Source organism: Oncorhynchus nerka, linkage group LG28, assembly GCF_034236695.1.
Source record: "Oncorhynchus nerka isolate Pitt River linkage group LG28, Oner_Uvic_2.0, whole genome shotgun sequence".
NCBI classification, from domain to species: domain Eukaryota; kingdom Metazoa; phylum Chordata; class Actinopteri; order Salmoniformes; family Salmonidae; genus Oncorhynchus; species Oncorhynchus nerka.
In genome coordinates this window covers 3,799,738-3,818,290 of record NC_088423.1, presented here as the reverse complement: position 1 = coordinate 3,818,290, position 18,553 = coordinate 3,799,738, and the positions used below count along the sequence as shown (strand labels likewise).

The 18,553-nt window shown below is 44.3% G+C and overlaps 1 protein-coding gene across 1 annotated transcript in view; it reads right to left on the bottom strand.

Annotated features, from left to right (window-relative positions):
- LOC115112840 (golgin subfamily A member 4-like) overlaps nt 1–18,553 on the bottom strand; it is a 58,508-nt gene that overhangs the window by 22,373 nt on the left and 17,582 nt on the right. The window contains exons 8-15 of the mRNA XM_065012598.1: nt 16,554–16,701; nt 16,281–16,459; nt 14,881–14,979; nt 12,395–12,517; nt 8,244–12,238; nt 7,922–8,043; nt 3,281–3,411; nt 1,538–1,627 (exon numbers count right to left, since the gene is read on the bottom strand). Of these exons, the coding sequence (XP_064868670.1) occupies nt 1,538–1,627; nt 3,281–3,411; nt 7,922–8,043; nt 8,244–12,238; nt 12,395–12,517; nt 14,881–14,979; nt 16,281–16,459; nt 16,554–16,701 (4,887 nt within the window). The remainder of the gene's footprint in view (nt 1–1,537; nt 1,628–3,280; nt 3,412–7,921; nt 8,044–8,243; nt 12,239–12,394; nt 12,518–14,880; nt 14,980–16,280; nt 16,460–16,553; nt 16,702–18,553) is intronic.

Genomic DNA, 18,553 nt, shown 5'->3' with positions numbered 1-18,553 from the left:
GGCGCGCGCACACACACAGACAGGCGCACACACACAGACAGACAGGTGCACGCACACACAGACAGGCGCACGCACACACACAGGCGCGCACACACACACACAGGCGCACACACACACACAGGCGCACACACACACACACACACACACACACACACAGGCGCACACACACAGACAGACAGGTGCACACACACAGACAGACAGGTGCACACACAGACAGACAGGTGCACACACACACACACAGGCGCGCACACACACACAGACAGGCGCGCGCACACACAGACAGGCGCGCGCACACACAGACAGGCGCACGCACACACAGACAGGCGCACGCACACACAGACAGGCGCACGCACACACAGACAGGCGCACGCACACACAGACAGGCGCACGCACACACAGACAGGCGCACGCACACACAGACAGGCGCACGCACACACAGACAGGCGCACGCACACACAGACAGGCGCACGCACACACACACAGGCGCACGCACACACAGACAGGCGCACACAGACACATACAGGTGCACACAGACACAGACAGGTACACACAGACACAGACAGGCGCACACACAGACAGGCGCACACAGACACCGACACAGGCGCAAAGACAGACGTACACCCACACCCACAGACAGCCACACACAGACACCCCCACACAGACAGACAGACAGACACACACACACACACACAGACGTTTTACTCCACAACTAAGTAGAAGATTGGTGAAACAAAACTGTTCATCTCTGTTAGAACTGGAACTTATAAAGGACCTGAGAGTAGGCCTATGTCGACTGGCTTAACTTTCCACACTGAACCAGTAATCTTTCTTCCGTCAGACACATGGGTGTTTCAAATAGAGGTCCACAGAGAGGTTGGGTCAACACAGTTGCAGTTGGTGTGGAGGTGTGTCTGTCTGTCAGTGTGTGTGTCCTTTGTGAGGGGGGCAAGCAGGAAACTGTATTACTGTATTGCTTCAACAGAAACCCATTGTAAATGTCAGCTATCCAATCCAAGCCGACTAAAAAACACCGTATTGAAACACAGGCTCCAGTCTATATAGAGAAAATGGTGCCATGTGGGACTCGTACCATTAGTTTCTAGCATCTGCGCAGTCGGTGGCCGTGTCCCAAATACCATCCTATTCCCTTTATAGTGCACTACTTTTGGCCAGAGATCTATGGGTTCTGGTCCAAAGTAGTGCACTAAATAGGGACTAGTGAGTCATTTGGGACACACAGTCGGTGGGAAAATACCACAGATATGGCATCCTCTTGACATCCTGTCTGCGGGGGTAAATTAAATACAGTCTGTGTAAACCGGTTAACCTGTAGTGATGGGGGTGGCGATATCCTCAAAGTTCAAATAGGCAGGCCAGTAACCAGAGGGTTGCCGGTTTGAATCTGGCAGGAGTGAGCCAAGCAACCAGTGGGCGGTGGTAGTTAACCCTCAAGCTGCTCTGCGGCTAATGCTACTGTATTTTGCTAGCTGTGCTGCTAGCTTCACCCTGTAAACATGGATGAACTGAGATACTGTACCTCTCCACTGGCGCTGTGGGTCCTTGCCTGCAGGTCCTCCAGCTTTTTCTGTACCTGACACACTCTGTCCCCCATCTCCTCCTCTCGACTCTTGACGGGAAGAAAAAGGAAAATCACAGCTAGTCATTTCCTACAGTGTTTCATCTCTTACAAAATACTCAAAAACGGCATTAGTTTCCAAAAACGTCCCCCTTTTCTTCTTTTTGTCAATATTTTTTTATAAAGTTCTTTGTCTGCACATATTATTTGTTGTTTATTTTGTCACAAATAATTCAGCTAAAAGCCCTTCAGTGTGGATCAGTATAGTCTGATATCACAGTATTGTCAGTCCGTGTTACTCTACTTCAGGCCTCCCTACTTTAATTATATCTGGTGATGAGTGGGAGAAGACAGCTTTTACTTTAGTTTACTTAGCTGAGCAAAGCCAATCCTCAACAACCTATTTTTCCTGATGAAATCTATGTGGGAAAAAACTACTATTACAAATGACTTTTAGTTGACGGAAATGTGAAGAGCTGAGAATTCCACGTGACTAATGGACATTTGATTGGACATGGAGCTCCTTTTCATCTGTTTTGTCCAATCAGAAGCATGCAGAATATTTCAAGCAATCCTCTCACTGGCAGAATGGACATCTTTCAGTGGTGCGGTCTGACTGAGCTGATCTGCCCGGCTCTCCCACACAGCTCCCAGACGGTCTCTTCAGTCACTCGTCAATCTTTTCAACTGATGTGAAGCCAGGACATTGGACTTGTAGCTAACCTCAACTAGAAACAATGTTTCTGCTCTCTTAATTTCATTTAGGGTATTTTTGCCTTGATTACATCAGAAGCTCTACTTTCCCATGTGTGCAGTTATTCATTCATCTGTGTTGCCACTACCATGCCGTGGTCTGCAAATGAAAAACAAATGCTATTTGTTGAATATTAGGACTAAAGTAAAAGATTTTTGTAAAGCTCAAACTCTCTGCTTTTTAAGGAAACCACTTATTTACCCCCCTTGACAGTTAAGATGGGGAGAAAATCAGAGCTGTAAATTGTTTAACCTGTAGCCAAGTCTTCATAACCTTTATGGTTAATTACAGCTGGCATTGGTAACAATATCAATGTTGCCAGCTTTACGAGGGCATAGCTGGACAAGGCCATGTGAATGACTTAAAACTAGGCTAAAATTGTCCAGAGTTTTAGTCGACTGATAATAACTAAAACTAACAAAGGATGACATTACTAAAATGTGACGAAGACTAAAAAGTATTTAAGACTAAATCTAAAATAGCTGCCAAAATGAAGACTGCTAGAGACTGACAGGAGGGAGGTGGTTCCATGTCAGTAATAGTTTCATGAGGATGGGTGGAGTACATGTACTTTTCCTTTAAAGTTCAAAGCTGAAAAATATGTCAGGAACTGATAGGAGTTTCCATATGATAGTGCGGACTAGTGTTTTCACGATACTTGTATCACAATACTCTGAGAATCATGGCATGGAAACAAAACAGGAAGCGGACAGATTATTCTGAGGAAAACCGTCCTAATGTTGGGCCAGTAACTCCTACTTGTAATCTACTTCCTAAAAGCAAACCAGTTAGTCTGTGTATAATGATTCATGTCAATAGTCTAATCTAACCATATACGTTAAATTGCACGGTCTACGTAGCTACACAGTAATAGCTGTAGTAATAAAGTTCAAGTTACATAGGAACTACAATATAATTACATTGTGTTATTGATTCGTACTGTACTGTACCTGGAGGACCTGCTCATATCGTTGGACCGTTTTGTTTAAGTCATCATCTTTCTGGATGATCACCTTCTGGAGCTGATTGGTCTCCTCCCGATGGCTGTCCATAAGCTCCACCTCCACGCTCTGGGCCTTTCCTGGTTGGTGGAGAAGAGAGGAGGAGTGAGGAAAGAGGAGGAGTATGAGGAGGAGTGCTGATATAGGATCAGTTTGGCCTTTTAGATCAGATGAAATTGTATTAGTTACATGTGCCGAATACAACAGGTTTGATAATTTGATCTAACCTTAAAGTGAATCACTTACTTACAAGCCCCTAAACGTCAGTGCAGTTAAAATAAATACAGATAAGAATAAGAGAGAAAAGTAACAAGTAATTATAGAGAAGCAGTAAAACAAAATATAAATATATATATATATATACAGTGGGGAGAACAAGTATTTGATACACTGCCGATTTTGCAGGTTTTCCTACTTACAAAGCATGTAAAGGTCTGTCATTTTTTATCATAGGTACACTTCAACTGTGAGAGACGGAATCTAAAACAAAAATCCAGAAAATCACATTGTATCATTTTTAAGTAATTAATTTGCATTTTATTGCATGACATAAGTATTTGATCACCTACCAACCAGTAAGAATTCCAGCTCTCACAGACCTGTTAGTTTTTCTTTAAGAAGCCCTCCTGTTCTCCACTCATTACCTGTATTAACTGCACCTGTTTGAACTCGTTACCTGTATAAAAGACCTGTCCACACACTCAAACAGACTCCAACCTCTCCACAATGGCCAAGAACAGAGAGCTGTGTAAGGACATCAGGGATAAAATTTAGACCTGCACAAGGCTGGGATGGGCTACAGGACAATAGGCAAGCAGCTTGGTGAGAAGGCAACAACTGTTGGTCCAGTTATTAGAAAATGGAAGAAGTTCAAGATGACGGTCAATCACCCTCGGTCTGGGGCTCCATGCAAGATCTCACCTCATGGGGCATCAATGATCATGAGGAAGGTGAGGGATCAGCCCAGGACTACACGGCAGGACCTGGTCAATGACCTGAAGAGAGCTGGGACCACAGTCTCAAAGAAAACCATTAGTAACACACTACGCCGTCATGGATTAAAATCCTGCAGCGGACGCAAGGTCCCCCTGCTCAAGCCAGCGCATGTCCAGGCCCGTCTAAAGTTTGCCAATGGCCATCTGGATGATCCAGAGGAGGAATGGGAGAATGTCATGTGGTCTGATGACACAAAAATAGAGCTTTTTGGTCTAAACTCTACTCGCCGTGTTTGGAGGAAGAAGAAGGATGAGTACAACCCCAAGAACACCATCCCAACCGTGAAGCATGGAGGTGGAAACATCGTTCTTTGGGGATGCTTTTCTGCAAAGGGGACAGGACGACTGCACTGTATTGAGGGGAGGATGGATGGGGCCATGTATCGTGAGATCATGGCCAACAACCTCCTTCCCTCAGTAAGAGCATTGAAGATGGGTCGTGGCTGGGTCTTCCAGCATGACAACGACCCGAAACACACAGCCAGGGTAACTAAGGAGTGGCTCCGTAAGAAGCATCTCAAGGTCCTGGAGTGGCCTAGCCAGTCTCCAGACCTGAACCCAATAGAAAATCTTTGGATAGAGCTGAAAGTCCGTATTGCCCAGCGACAGCCCCTAAACCTGAAGGATCTGAAGGTCTGTATGGAGGAGTGGGCCAAAATCACTGCTGCAATGTGTGCAAACCTGGTCAAGAACTACAGGAAACGTATGATCTCTGTAATTGCAAACAAAGGTTTCTGTACCAAATATTAAGTTCTGCTTTACTGATGTATCAAATACTTATGTCATGCAATAAAATGCTAATTAATTACTTAAAAATCATAATGTGATTTTCTGGATTTTTGTTTTAGATTCCGTCTCTCATAGTTGAAGTGTACCTCTACATGCTTTGTAAGTAGGGAAACCTGCAAAATCGGCAGTGTATCAAATACTTGTTCTCTCCACTGTATATATACACAGGGGGTACCGGTACAGAGTCAATGTGCGGGGGAACCGGTTAGTTGAGGTAGTATGTACATGTAGGTAGAGTTAAATAAAGTGACTATGCATAGATGACAACAGAGTGTGGCAGTGGTGTGGAGGAGGAGGGGGGGGCAATGCAAAGTCTGGGTAGCCATTTGATTAGATGTTCAGGAGTCTTATGGCTTGGGGGATAGAATAAGCTGTTTAGAAGCCTCTTGGACCTAGACTTGGCGCTCCAGTACCGCTTGCCGTGTGGTAGCAGGGAGAACAGTCGATGACTAGGGTGGCTGGAGTCTGACAATCTTTAGGGCCTTCCTCTGACACCGCCTGGTATAGAAGTCCTGGATGACAGGAAGCTTGGCCCCAGTGAAGTACTGGGCCGTACGCACTACCCTCTGTAGTGCCTTGCGGTCGGAGGCCGAGCAGTTGCCATACCAGGCAGTGATGCAACAAGTCAGGATGCTCTCGATGGTGCAGCTGTAAAACCTTTTGAGGATCTGAGGACCCATGCCAAATCCTTTCAGTCTCCTTTGGGGGAATAGGTTTTGTCGTGCCCTCTTCACGACTGTCTTGGTGTGCTTGGACCAAGACAGTCGTGTAGACCATGTTAGTTTGTTGGTGATGTGGACACCAAAGAAATTCAATCTCTCAACCTGCTCCACTGCAGCCCTGTCAATGAGAAGGTGCTCGATCCTCTCGGTCCTCTTTTTCCTGTAGTCCACAATCATCTCCTTTGTCTTGATCATGTTGAGGGAGAGGTTGTTGTCCTGGAACCACACGGCCAGGTCTCTGACCTCATCCCGGTCTCATTGTTGTCGATGATCAGGCCTACCGCTGTTGTGTCAACAGCAAATTTAATGATGGTGTTGTAGTCGTGCCTGGCCGTGCAGTCGTGGGTGAACAGGGAGCACAGGAGGGGGCTGAGCACGCACCCCTGAGTGGCCCCTGTGTTGAGGATCAGCGTGGCGGATGTGTTGTTACCTACCCATACCACCTGGGGGCAGCCCGTCAGGAGGTCCAGTTGCAGATGGAGGTGTTTTGTCCCAGGATCCTTAGCTTATTGATGAGCTTTGAGGGCACTATGATGTTGAACGCTGAGCTGTAGTAAATGAGTAGCATTCTCGCGTAGGTGTTCCTTTTGTCCAGGTGGGAAAGGGCAGTGTGGAGTGCAATAGAGACGGCATCATCTGTGGATCTGTTGGGGCGGAATGCCAATTGGCATGGGTTTCGGGTTTCTGGGAGTCATTTAGCATGTTGGTATTACAGACACGGACAGGGAGAAGTTGAAAATGTCAGTGAAGACACTTGCTAGTTGGTTAGCGCATGCTCGCAGTACACGTCCTGGTAATCCTTCTGGCCCTGCGGCCTTGTGAATTACTCACATCGGCGGTGGAGAGCGTGATCACGCAGTCTTCCGGTACAGCTGGTGTTCTCATGCCCGCTTAAGTGTTATTTGCCTCGAAGTGAGCACAGAAGTAGTTTAGCTCGTCCGGTAGGCTCATGTCACTGGGCGGCTCTCGGACGTGCTTCCCTTTGTCGTCTGTAATGGTTTGCAGGCCATGCCATATCCGATGACCGTCAGAGCCGATGTCGTACGATTCGATCTTAGTCCTGTATTGATGCTTGCCTGTTTGATGGTTTGTCGGAGGGCATAGCAGATTTCTTATAAGCTTCAGGGTTAGAGTCCTGCACCTTGAAAGCGGCAGCTCTAGCCTTTAGCTTAGTGTGGATACTGCCTGTAATCCATGGCTCCTGGTTGGGGTATGTACGTACTGTCTGAGTGGGGACGACGTCATCGATGCAGTTTTTGATGAAGCCAATGACAGATGAGGTGTACTCCTCAATGCCACTGGAGGAATCCCGGAACATATTCCAGCCTGTGCTTGCAAAATAGTCCTGTAGCTTAGCATCTGCTTCATCTGACCACATTTTTTGATCATACTGAAAAGGTTGAAATGGACAATGCGCAATCAGATTTAACACTCCTACTGATGCGGTTTTTGAATACGGGCCCAGAATCTAAGCACGAAGTAGACCTTGAAATTCACATATTCCAAACCAGTCACTCACTTCCGCTATTAGAATGCAGTGTGAATGACTGGACTACAGTGAAAACATATGGTGATTCATTCAGAAAGAGACTGTTTCTTAACCTCTATTTCACCCCTACTGCTCTGTCTGAAAAGTCACTCATCTTTCAAATTAATTTAATTTAATCTAGAAAAAAATATTCAAATGAGTCCTACAAGGACACCAACACCAATTACACTTTCATGTATGTGGATTTTACTCAATTCCACACATTCATGACAAATGATAAAACAATTAATAATTTGTATTGGTGAAGTTTGAGAGTACTGTTAGACTATAAACTAACAACTTAAACCATTTGTTACACAAAACAAATGTACTTTTGAAACAATGATTTAGTATTGTATATTGTTTTCTAAGTGTTTTGGGCAGTGACAGTCAATGGTAATAGTAACATAAGTAGCTAGAAGCATAAACCCCCAAAAACTTGCTGAGGCGCTGACTAATAGAAAGTGAACTGTAGAAAAAGAAAAGCTATGACTTTATTAATCTGAAGTTTCAATGGGAATACAGTGTCTCATCATTCAACGGCACTCCCTCTCACCAATGGTCTCCTTCACTGCAGCAGTCAGCTCCTGTTCTTTCAAAGCCATCTGTGTGTTGAACTCCCTCATCAGCTGCTTCAGGGACGAGTTGTGCTTCATCTCCAGATCTTCAACCTCAAGCCTGTTCAATGGGGAGAATAACATAAAATACAGTATGGATGGAGAGAAAACACAGCGGAAGACAGAATTTGAAAGTAAAAACAGGAATAATGGAAAGGGAAATAAACGCAATTATTTTCTGAACTCAAATGACAAAGGGCTTTCTCAACAATTGTATTTGTTTGATTGTTTGACTAAGGCAGAACATTAGGTCAAACTTACATGAGTTTCTTCTCGTTCTCTTGGGTCAACTCTTTCTTCACATACTCCAGGTCTTGCTGGTGTTCCTTCCTCAGGGTTCGCAGGTATTTCTGTAGATTCTGCTTCTCCTGCACCGCCTCCGTAAGCTTATTCTGCATGGACAACAGAGATTCAGCATCCCCATCTTCCTGCGTCAGAGAGTGGTTCTCCCCCTTGTCTGCTGTAAGACTCTTGGTTTGCTCTGCAGTGCAATGCGCCACAACCTCCACTGCATTCTGACCCTGTGTTTCTAAGCGGACTAATTCTATATTTTGCTGTTCAATCAGTGCAGTCTTCCCAAGCAGATCTTCCTTGAGGCGGCTGATTTCAGCCAGAAGGTTGACCTTCTCCTCCTCCACTTCCTTGAGCTTCATCTCAAACTCAAGCCTTGAGACGGTCTCGTCTGCTTTGGTCTCCTCCTGGTTCGAAACATCTCTCCGATACGACAATAACTTTCCCTCGTACATGTTCTTTGAGCTCTCTTTCGCAAGTCTCTCGTCATTCCGAAGCTGCTCGAGGTGCTTTTCTTGTTCTTCCTTACACTTGGCTAGGGCTTTCTCCTGGTTCAAAATGTCTCTCCGGAGCAACGATAGCTTTTCCTCGTACATGTCCTTCAAACTCTGTAAAGAGCTCTCTTTTTCCAGTCTATCATCACTATGAATTTGCTCAATGTGTTTCTCCTGTTCTTCCTTCATCTTGGCCATGGCTTCCTCAAGGGATTTTCCTTTCTCCTCCAGGGTTTCCACCCCCTGCTTTTTTGTCGCTTTGTCTACCTTGGCCTCCTCCAACTGTGTCCGAAGGGCTTTGACAGTCTTTTCCTTCTCCTCGAGTTGTGAGGTCAACGGTTTCTGAATCTGGTTTATTTTCTGCTCAGCTTTCTTCTTCAGCTCAGCCACTTTCCCAGCATTGTCTTTTGACAACTTCTCTTCAGCCACCTTCAGACTCTCATCTTTGGTCTTGAGAATCTCAGCCTTCATCTTGTCAAAGACTTCCCTCTGCCGTTCCAGCTCTTTTTTCAAAGTTTGGTTCTCTCTCTCCATGGACTGCAATTTATCCTCTGTTGCCTGGACTAGATTTCCATTCTGGATTCTGAACTGCTCCTGAGTCTGTTGTAGATGCTCTGTGAGCTCTCGTTTCTCATGCTCCCTGATACTGTGCTGCTGCTTCAGGTCAGCAGTTAGCTGCTCGCTCTCCTTTGTCTTGAGGACCAACTGCTCCTCCAGCTCACTGAGCCGGCTGTTACAGCTCTCCACTTCCAAAGAAAGGTCACTGACTTTCCGCTCCTTTTCACTCAAGACTTGGTCCATCTCTGACTTGCTAATGGACTGATTGTCAATGCTGGCTATCAGCCTCTGTAAGGCCTTGTCCTTCTCAGAGATCTTTTTCTCCATATCATCAAGTCTGGTCTGCAGAGACTTGACAGTATTGTGGTTCTGAGAGAACTTGGACTCTGCTTTCCTCTTGAACTCTGTGAGGTTGTTCTTGAAGGCGTCGGCTTGCTCCACTGCAAATGTCTTCTCTTTCTCTAGTCTGTCAATGGTCTCCGCCATTTGGCAAACAAGCCTCTCTCTCTCCTCCTTGTGCTGCTGATCAAGCAGTGATATCGCTTCATCCTTCCCCGTAAGACTACCTGCGAACTGGGTCTTCAAGTCATTTATGATAGTCTCCAAGTTGCTGATATACACCAAATTTGTTTTGACATTCTCTGAGATTGTTTGGTTTTCCTCACTGAGCTGTTCGATGCAAATTACTTTTTCTGAGAGAGCTTGAGAGTGATTTTCAGCCTCCCTCTGTAGAGACTCCCTCTCAGCAGTTAAGGCTTTGATATCATCTTTGTGTAGATTTAGTTGAACAGTCATCTGCTCTAGTGAACTGCATAGGTTCTTCTTCCCCTCTGTACTCTGCTGGAGTTGTTTCTCCAAAGTGTGTATCCTGTCAACCTTTGTAAGGATAACATTTTTAAGATGTGCTATCTTCTTCTGATTACCCAGAACTCGGTCTTTCAGCTCGCTCACTCTGCTCTCGACCCGTTCAGAGAGCTCCTTTGTACCATATTCGATGCTGGCCTCAATGTCACGGCAGTAACGCATTAATTCCTTGCTGATCCCAGCGAACTGCTTCTGCATTTCGTTTTCCTTGACTTCTAGTTGAAGAGAATGTTGTTCAAGTCTCCTCTGAACTGCCTCCCCTTCCTTACCCTTAGAAGCCTCAAGAGCTTGAAGCTGCTTCTCAGTGTCTACAAACCTCTCAGACAGAGACTTGAGCTTCTCTCTTGCCTTATTCTCAGTCTTGTTCAGCTGATCCTGGAAGGAGTTCCTCTCATTAAGAGCAGTGTTCAGATTCCTCTCGACCGCCTCCATTTGCTTTTTGAACATTGCCTCAGCTTGAGATAAACTCTCCATCTTGACTGCGGCTTCCTTCAGTTCGGCCTGCAGTTTCTGCACAGTGGTCTGTCTCATCACCAACTCTTCCTTCAAGTCCTTCACTTCCTGCACAACTTGCTCTTTTTCTTCCATGGTGGTTCCAAGCTGCTGGTTGACCTCCTCCACTTCCTGTATCTTCTCCTGTAGTATTTGTGTGTGTTTCTCCTGCATTTCTTCTTCCTGTTGTCCCATCTTTTCCTGCCAATGATTCTCAAGCTTTTCCTTCTCTTGCTTATGGACTTCACACATCTTCTCTAGTTCTTCCTTGTGATTGGACTCAAGCTGGTACATAGCACTGCTCAGGCCTTCTGAACTTGTCTGAGACTCCAGGATGTTTTCTTTAAGTTTTTGTTCTTTCTGCTGTAGCTCTGACTCCTTCTTTGACAGTTGCTTTTTCAAAGATTCGTCTTGCTCCTGAAGCTTCTTCTTAAATTTATCCTGCATCTCTTTGGTCTTAGTTTTACAATTCTCCATCTTTGTCTCCTGTGATTTCCACTTGGCCGCCATGTCTTTCTTAATGTTGTCCACCTTCTTCTCATGAGCAGCCTTCTGGTCTTCCAGGTGTTTCTTTAATCGTTTTTCTTCCTCTTGCTTAGAGTTCAGTTCGTCAGTGTAAGATTTATCCTGTTCAGAGAGCTCCTTCTTAGCCTGCTGCAACTGCTTCTCTAGCACTTCAAGCTCCTGTACCTTTTGTTGAAGAGCGTCCTCTTTCTGCTGGCAGTCACTTTGAGTTGTTTCCAGTTTATGCACAAAATATTTTAATTGACTCCTGCACTCTGAGAGTTCATCTCTAATCTTACTGAGTTGGGCATTAGATTTCTCAAGGCCCTTCTTTTCTGATTGGGCCTGCTTTAAACTCTTTCTAAGCTCCTCCAATTCCTTAACTTTCACATTCCTGTCTTGAAGAACCATCTTGGACTCTTCTTTCAGGCTTTTCTCATAGACAAGTTGAGCCTCAAGCTCTTTCTCTTTCTCCTTCAGCACTATCGTCAACTTGTTGAGTTCGTCTTTTAGCATCTTCTCCATTCCTCCCAGGGACTGCTCATGCTGCAGCTTGATCTCCTCAATATCTGTACTGTGCTTGGTCAGCACCTCCTGTAGCCTCTGCTCCAACTCCTGCCTGGCTGACCCACCAGCGTTTTCAACTGCATCCAGTCTCTCCTCGAGAACCTGTTTGATCCTCAACAACTCCTGGAGCTCAAAGGAAAGGGCTTCCAGCTGAGTCTGTTTCACATCCAGCTTCTCCATTGTCTTCTGGTTCATGTCCTCGTCATGGGCTTGTAACTGGACCGTTTTCTCCTTCAAGATGGTCTCCACTTCAGCTCTGTGTTTTGCCCTGAGCTCCTCCATAGCAGCATTGTGTTGGGCTAAGACCTCCTGGTGCAGCTCTAGCTTGTGCTTCTCCATCTCCTCGCAGTGCTTCTCCTCTAGTGCAGTCACCTCGTCCTTGCGTTTCATCCTTAGCTCCTCCATCGGAGTAGAGAGATCATCTGTTGATGGAACTGATCCAGGTTGGGAGTACTTTTCCAGAGAGCTCTCGAGTTCCAGTATTCTCTGTAATGAGATGTGCAGTATTTATTGTATGTTTGCCATAGAATTAACCAACAATGTAAAGCTTGTAGATACAGTCGAGTATATAATTAGCTGTAGAATCAACAATGTGTAGCATTTTTGGGATAGAGTAGCTAAACGTTCAAGAGGAGAACTCACAGTTCTGGCGGTCTCCAGCTCCAGCCCTATCTCATTAGCCTTGGTCTCTGACTCGGTCTCTATGGCAGCCTTCTGCTGCTCCTTATCCTTGGCAGCCTGGGCCAGTTCCTCTTTGCACTGCTCCTACACAGAACACACACAATTGAAGTTTAAAGTTTAATTTGCCATATGTAATAAATACATTGGAAATCTTACTCAGAACTCTCACAATAAAACAGAACTAGAAACAACAAGTAGAAATATGCACAAAATATAGAATAACTGTTTCAACTGGTGCTAGTAACTTTTTCAGTTGATGACACCAGCACATGGTTTGGTCAGACCAATTTTTTGCGGTTGCGCACCGATAGTGACAATCAGTTTGAATGAGCTTTTTACCAATCTAACTACATAACAACGCAATGGTACTAATTTATTTGGATGGTAAATCTCTATTATCTAAATCTCTAAATCTCCAAAGCCCCATATACTACCCACCATTGCGACCTGTACGCTCTCGTTGGCTGGCCCTCGCTTCATACTCGTCGCCAAACCCACTGGCTCCATGTCATCTACAAGACCCTGCTAGGTAAAGTCCCCCCTTATCTCAGCTCGCTGGTCACCATAGCATCTCCCACCTGTAGCACACGCTCCAGCAGGTATATCTCTCTAGTCACCCCCAAAACCAATTCTTTCTTTGGCCGCCTCTCCTTCCAGTTCTCTGCTGCCAATGACTGGAACAAACTACAAAAATCTCTGAAACTGGAAACACTTATCTCCCTCACTAGCTTTAAGCACCAACTGTCAGAGCATCTTACATATTACTGCACCTGTACATAGCCCACCTATAATTTAGCCCAAACAACTACCTCTTTCCCAACTGTATTTAATTTATTTATTTATTTTGCGCCTTTGCACCCCATTATTTTTATTTCTACTTTGCACATTCTTCCATTGCAAAACTACCATTCCAGTGTTTTACTTGCTATATTGTATTTACTTTGCCACCATGGCCTTTTTTGCCTTTACCTCCCTTCTCACCTAATTTGCTCACATTGTATATAGACTTGTTTATACTGTATTATTGACTGTATGTTTGTTTTACTCCATGTGTAACTCTGTGTCGTTGTATGTGTCGAACTGCTTTGCTTTATCTTGGCCAGGTCGCAATTGTAAATGAGAACTTGTTCTCAACTTGCCTACCTGGTTAAATAAAGGTAAAATAAAAAAATAAAAAATGAATAAACTGGGTAAATCAAGATGTAGCCTATTCACAATACAGGTGAAAAACAATACATTTCCCTTCCAATTGGGACAGATTTTATTGTACTGATCAACAACATTTGCATAAAAGAAGAAATCTCTTGTTTCATAAAAGTGCATGCTGTCTCTAAGACCTAATGACGTCTTTCACACAGTGAGAAAGACAGAAGAGACGTGAGACCAGGGAGACCAAGTGAATGAATCAAGTTCTCTTTTGGAATAACTAGGGTTTTTGGTTGCAATCAGCATATTTTGCATTATGGGTAGTGCATTGCTGTAAGATAGCAAGGAAAGTTAGCCTACAAAGCTGGAAGCTACCGGTATTTTCTTGCAGTGTTCTAGCCTGTAATAGACATAGTTTTGCAAACAGTAAAAACAAGACCAGTATCGCAATGTTTTTTCCAAGGCAGAAATGAAAACACAAAGCAGATCAAACTCTTTGGTGCTTTAAAAACCTGCATTATGTCAAATAGTGTGTGATATAGCTTGGAAAATAAATAAATGTGACTCTGGATGACAGCATAATGATATTTGTTTCCAACATTAGGGCTGCTTTCCTAAACAAGTTAAAAATCCGCTTCGTGTTTTGTTCGCTTTCAACTATACTAATGAATAATGAGAACTTGTTCTCAACTAGCCTACCTGGTTGAATAAAGGTGAAATAAAAAATATTGCGATACTGGTATTGTTCCTACCCTAGTAATGAACAGTTGCAACATTTCTACCTGTCGTGTTGCATTATTCAAGTGTGTTAACTTATACGCAGCATGAGTGGGGCTCTAACATGATGCAGCCTAGACTCCCAGTGAGTGCAGTGGTTCCTCAGGACAGGCTAGAGCCAGCAGTGAGTGAGTGGAGCAGGCACGGAACTCTCGTGCTATAAGGATTGCGGCTGTGCTGATAGACATTATCCTCTCTCAATGACAGAAGTACCGAAATACCTCAAATTTGAGTACCGAACCATTTTTCATGTTCTGGTATAAAAAAAGTACAGAAGTTTCAGAATACCATGCAAAACTAAACTATCGTGACCAGCTAAATCATTTTCACTGGCACCCTAGCGACCAATAAAAAAATTGGTGTGGCTCTGTCAAGTCAAAGGGTCACAAATAAGGATGTTCTGGACGCAGTCTCGAAACCTGATTTAAACGTACAGCTCAAAGACTTTGTACAATAGTAGAACTGAGTTTGTTTTGCAGTATATATGTTACAACTTGAAAGTGGAGAGGGTGATATGAACTTACCACGGCCTGGTTGATTCGAGCGCCGAGCTCCTGTTCTTTACTGGCCAGTGCTTCACTATGTAGCTTGTCCATCTCTGCCATCTTCTCCTCTGAGGATTTCTACAACACACAATGTAGCACAAAAGTAGCCCTTCATATGACTGCAATGTAGGAGTCATAGAGGTAGGTAGTCGGTAAGAGCATCGCTCTAGCAACATCATGGGTCCCCAAAAACACTCCCAAAGGGATCCTCTGAATATCATGCTGATATGTAGTAGTAAATCAGATCAGTATTTATCATTTGTTTGAAAAAATGTTGCTAAAGTGTTTGTGCTGAAGAGATGATATGACTTCATGCCTTAGGAACCCCTTCGTTGACACGGCATTATACTGATCTGCTTTGAATTGCTAGCCTGGGTGCTACTTGGCCCATGCTAACTCTACAGGGAAACACTCATCTTTGTTTGAGTAGGGGCTAGGGAATCCCATGGCATGAGCAGAAACAGTTCTTTGTGTGCAGAAAATGTAACTTCACCTGGAGAATATCCAGAATGCATGAGAACGTTAATGTCCTTGTCAAATGTGTGTTCGGTTATTCTTGATTTATGGTTACCGCAATGTGTATGAATCATATTGTTATCCACAGAGGTGAATCTATTCCATTTAAATGTGCGGTGATGCATGATGATACATACAGTGGGACAACCAAGAACATGGCAATCTGTATCCTGATACCTGACAAAAAGCCAGAGGAATGAGAAAATCTGGGGAAATCATTTTCTTCCACATTGAAGTTTAGGAGCAGAGTTGATTCAGGAAAAGTTGTCAGAGAGGGAGTTACAAAAACCTGTCAAAATGGAAACTAAAACACTTTGTGCACACTATGGTAATTAAAATGATTTTCAAGTCCAAATACCCAAGTAAAAAGAAGCTGGATGTGGTTTCCGTAGTCTAAGTCTTGAAGGTGAAATGGAGTGTAACAGGACAACATAACAAACCGGAGCAGTAAATGGTTATAAAAGAGGCAAACCTGAAATAAATCATCAACATTTAAATAAACTAGCTAATAGGCAATATGAAACAAACGGGCGCGATACAATTTATGCAGAGATGGTTTTTATTATTTGATTACAATATAACTCATTGAATAATGGTTTTTCTCTGTTCTAAAGAGCTCTTGGTCAGGGTTGTGGTCAATTCCATTTACTTCAGGAAGTACACTGAAATTCCAAATCTATTCTATGCTGTTAATAAGGACATTGGGAATTATTTAACTTTGTGAATTGACTACTGAAATGGAATTGACACTTGGTCTTGACACTTGGAATTGCTCTTGGTACTGGGTGAGTAGTGATCGTTTACTCCATAAGTTCTGAAGGAGTATTCCATTAGTATTTAGATGTACAGTAGATGTACCTCACCTTCAAAATGGTGACCACCTCCTGCTTGACCCTGGTGAGCTCCTGCTGCAGACCCCTCCTCTCCTCCTCTCCAGCCCTCTCCACCTCCTTCACCTGCTCCTGTAGCTGGAGCTGCAGCAGCCTCCGCACCTCCTCAGCCCTCCGGCCCACGGCCAGAGCCTTCTCCAGCTCCTCAAACGCTGGGGGAAGGAGGTGCAAACACACATCCTCAGTTAGATACTGGACATGCACACTGATATAGAGGAAGAGGAGACGAGGAGGAGATCCACTGACCAGCTTTCTCAGACTTCTCTTTCTGCTCCTGCAGTTCTGCTGTCTGGGCGGCGGCCATCTTGCTTCTGGAGCAGAGCTGGGCGATCTCCTCCTCCTTCATCTCCAGAGTCTCATGCATCTGACGCTTCGTCTCTGCAATCACCATGCCCTGAAGGTAGAGCCAGGATTAGATTGAATTTGACTTTCGGTGTTATAATAATAGGTGCTGTATATCAACCAGATGTGATCTCAGAGGATAACACATTCATGAAAACACTTATTTCCAAAGTGGAAGCATTCATTCAGTTTTGATCTGTGTGCTTCCAATCAGACAGGTATAATTTCTAACCAAGACAAGGAAGCAGACAGGACACATGAAGGACTTTTTGGGATGTGAGTCAAACACTCACATCCCAAATGTATCTAAATAACTTAAGATGTCTGCCAGTAATCCACTGATTGATGTTGTCTCCTACGTACTGTGTCTTAATCAAACCCCAGGCCCCTAAATTGTTCTGACTGTTACGCTGTGCCTCTAACTCTAACCCACATTCCTCAGTGACCTCACGAACGACCGTCTCGACTCCAGCAGAGCTGGGGGTCAAACACACACACATCTCTCCTGCAGAGGTAGAGGTTAAGGGTCATGCGCAATAAACGTGAATGGAGTGTCTCTGATGTCTCTGCGCTCAGTGGCAGAGCACAAGCATGTCTACATTTCACGGATTCACACTAAGCATCACTGCAGGAGTGAGAAGGACATTTCAGGGGCAGACAAAGTTAGGAGCAGAGCAGTCGAGGCTGGTAGAGGGAGGATGGGGTGATTGTAATGGTTTCCATGTGTTATAACATTCCATTACACTTTTTTAAAAGTTTGATAGCTGGCTTAGCTACAGTGCCTTGCGAAAGTATTCGGCCCCCTTGAACTTTGCGACCTTTTGCCACATTTCAGGCTTCAAACATAAAGATATAAAACTGTATTTTTTTGTGAAGAATCAACAACAAGTGGGACACAATCATGAAGTGGAACGACATTTATTGGATATTTCAAACTTTTTTAACAAATCAAAAACTGAAAAATTGGGCGTGCAAAATTATTCAGCCCCCTTACTTTCAGTGCAGCAAACTCTCTCCAGAAGTTCAGTGAGGATCTCTGAATGATCCAATGTTGACCTAAATGACTAATGATGATAAATACAATCCACCTGTGTGTAATCAAGTCTCCGTATAAATGCACCTGCACTGTGATAGTCTCAGAGGTCCGTTAAAAGCGCAGAGAGCATCATGAAGAACAAGGAACACACCAGGCAGGTCCGAGATACTGTTGTGAAGAAGTTTAAAGCCGGATTTGGATAAAAAAAAGATTTCCCAAGCTTTAAACATCCCAAGGAGCACTGTGCAAGCGATAATATTGAAATGGAAGGAGTATCAGACCACTGCAAATCTACCAAGACCTGGCTGTCCCTCTAAACTTTCAGCTCATACAAGAAGAAGACTGATCAGAGATGCAGCCAAGAGGCCCATGATCACTCTGGATGATCTACAGCTGAGGTGGGACACTCTGTCCATAGGACAACAATCAGTCATATATTGCACAAATCTGGCCTTTATGGAAGAGTGGCAAGAAGAAAGCCATTTCTTAAAGATATCCATAAAAAGTGTTATTTAAAGTTTGCCACAAGCCACCTGGGAGACACACCAAACATGTGGAAGAAGGTGCTCTGGTCAGATGAAACCAAAATTGAACTGTTTGGCAACAATGCAAAACGTTATGTTTGGCGTAAAAGCAACACAGCGCATCACCCTGAACACACCATCCCCACTGTCAAACATGGTGGTGGCAGCATCATGGTTTGGGCCTGCTTTTCTTCAGCAGGGACAGGGAAGATGGTTAAAATTGATGGGAAGATGGATGGAGCCAAATACAGGACCATTCTGGAAGAAAACCTGATGGAGTCTGCAAAAGACCTGAGACTGGGACGGAGATTTGTCTTCCAACAAGACAATGATCCAAAACATAA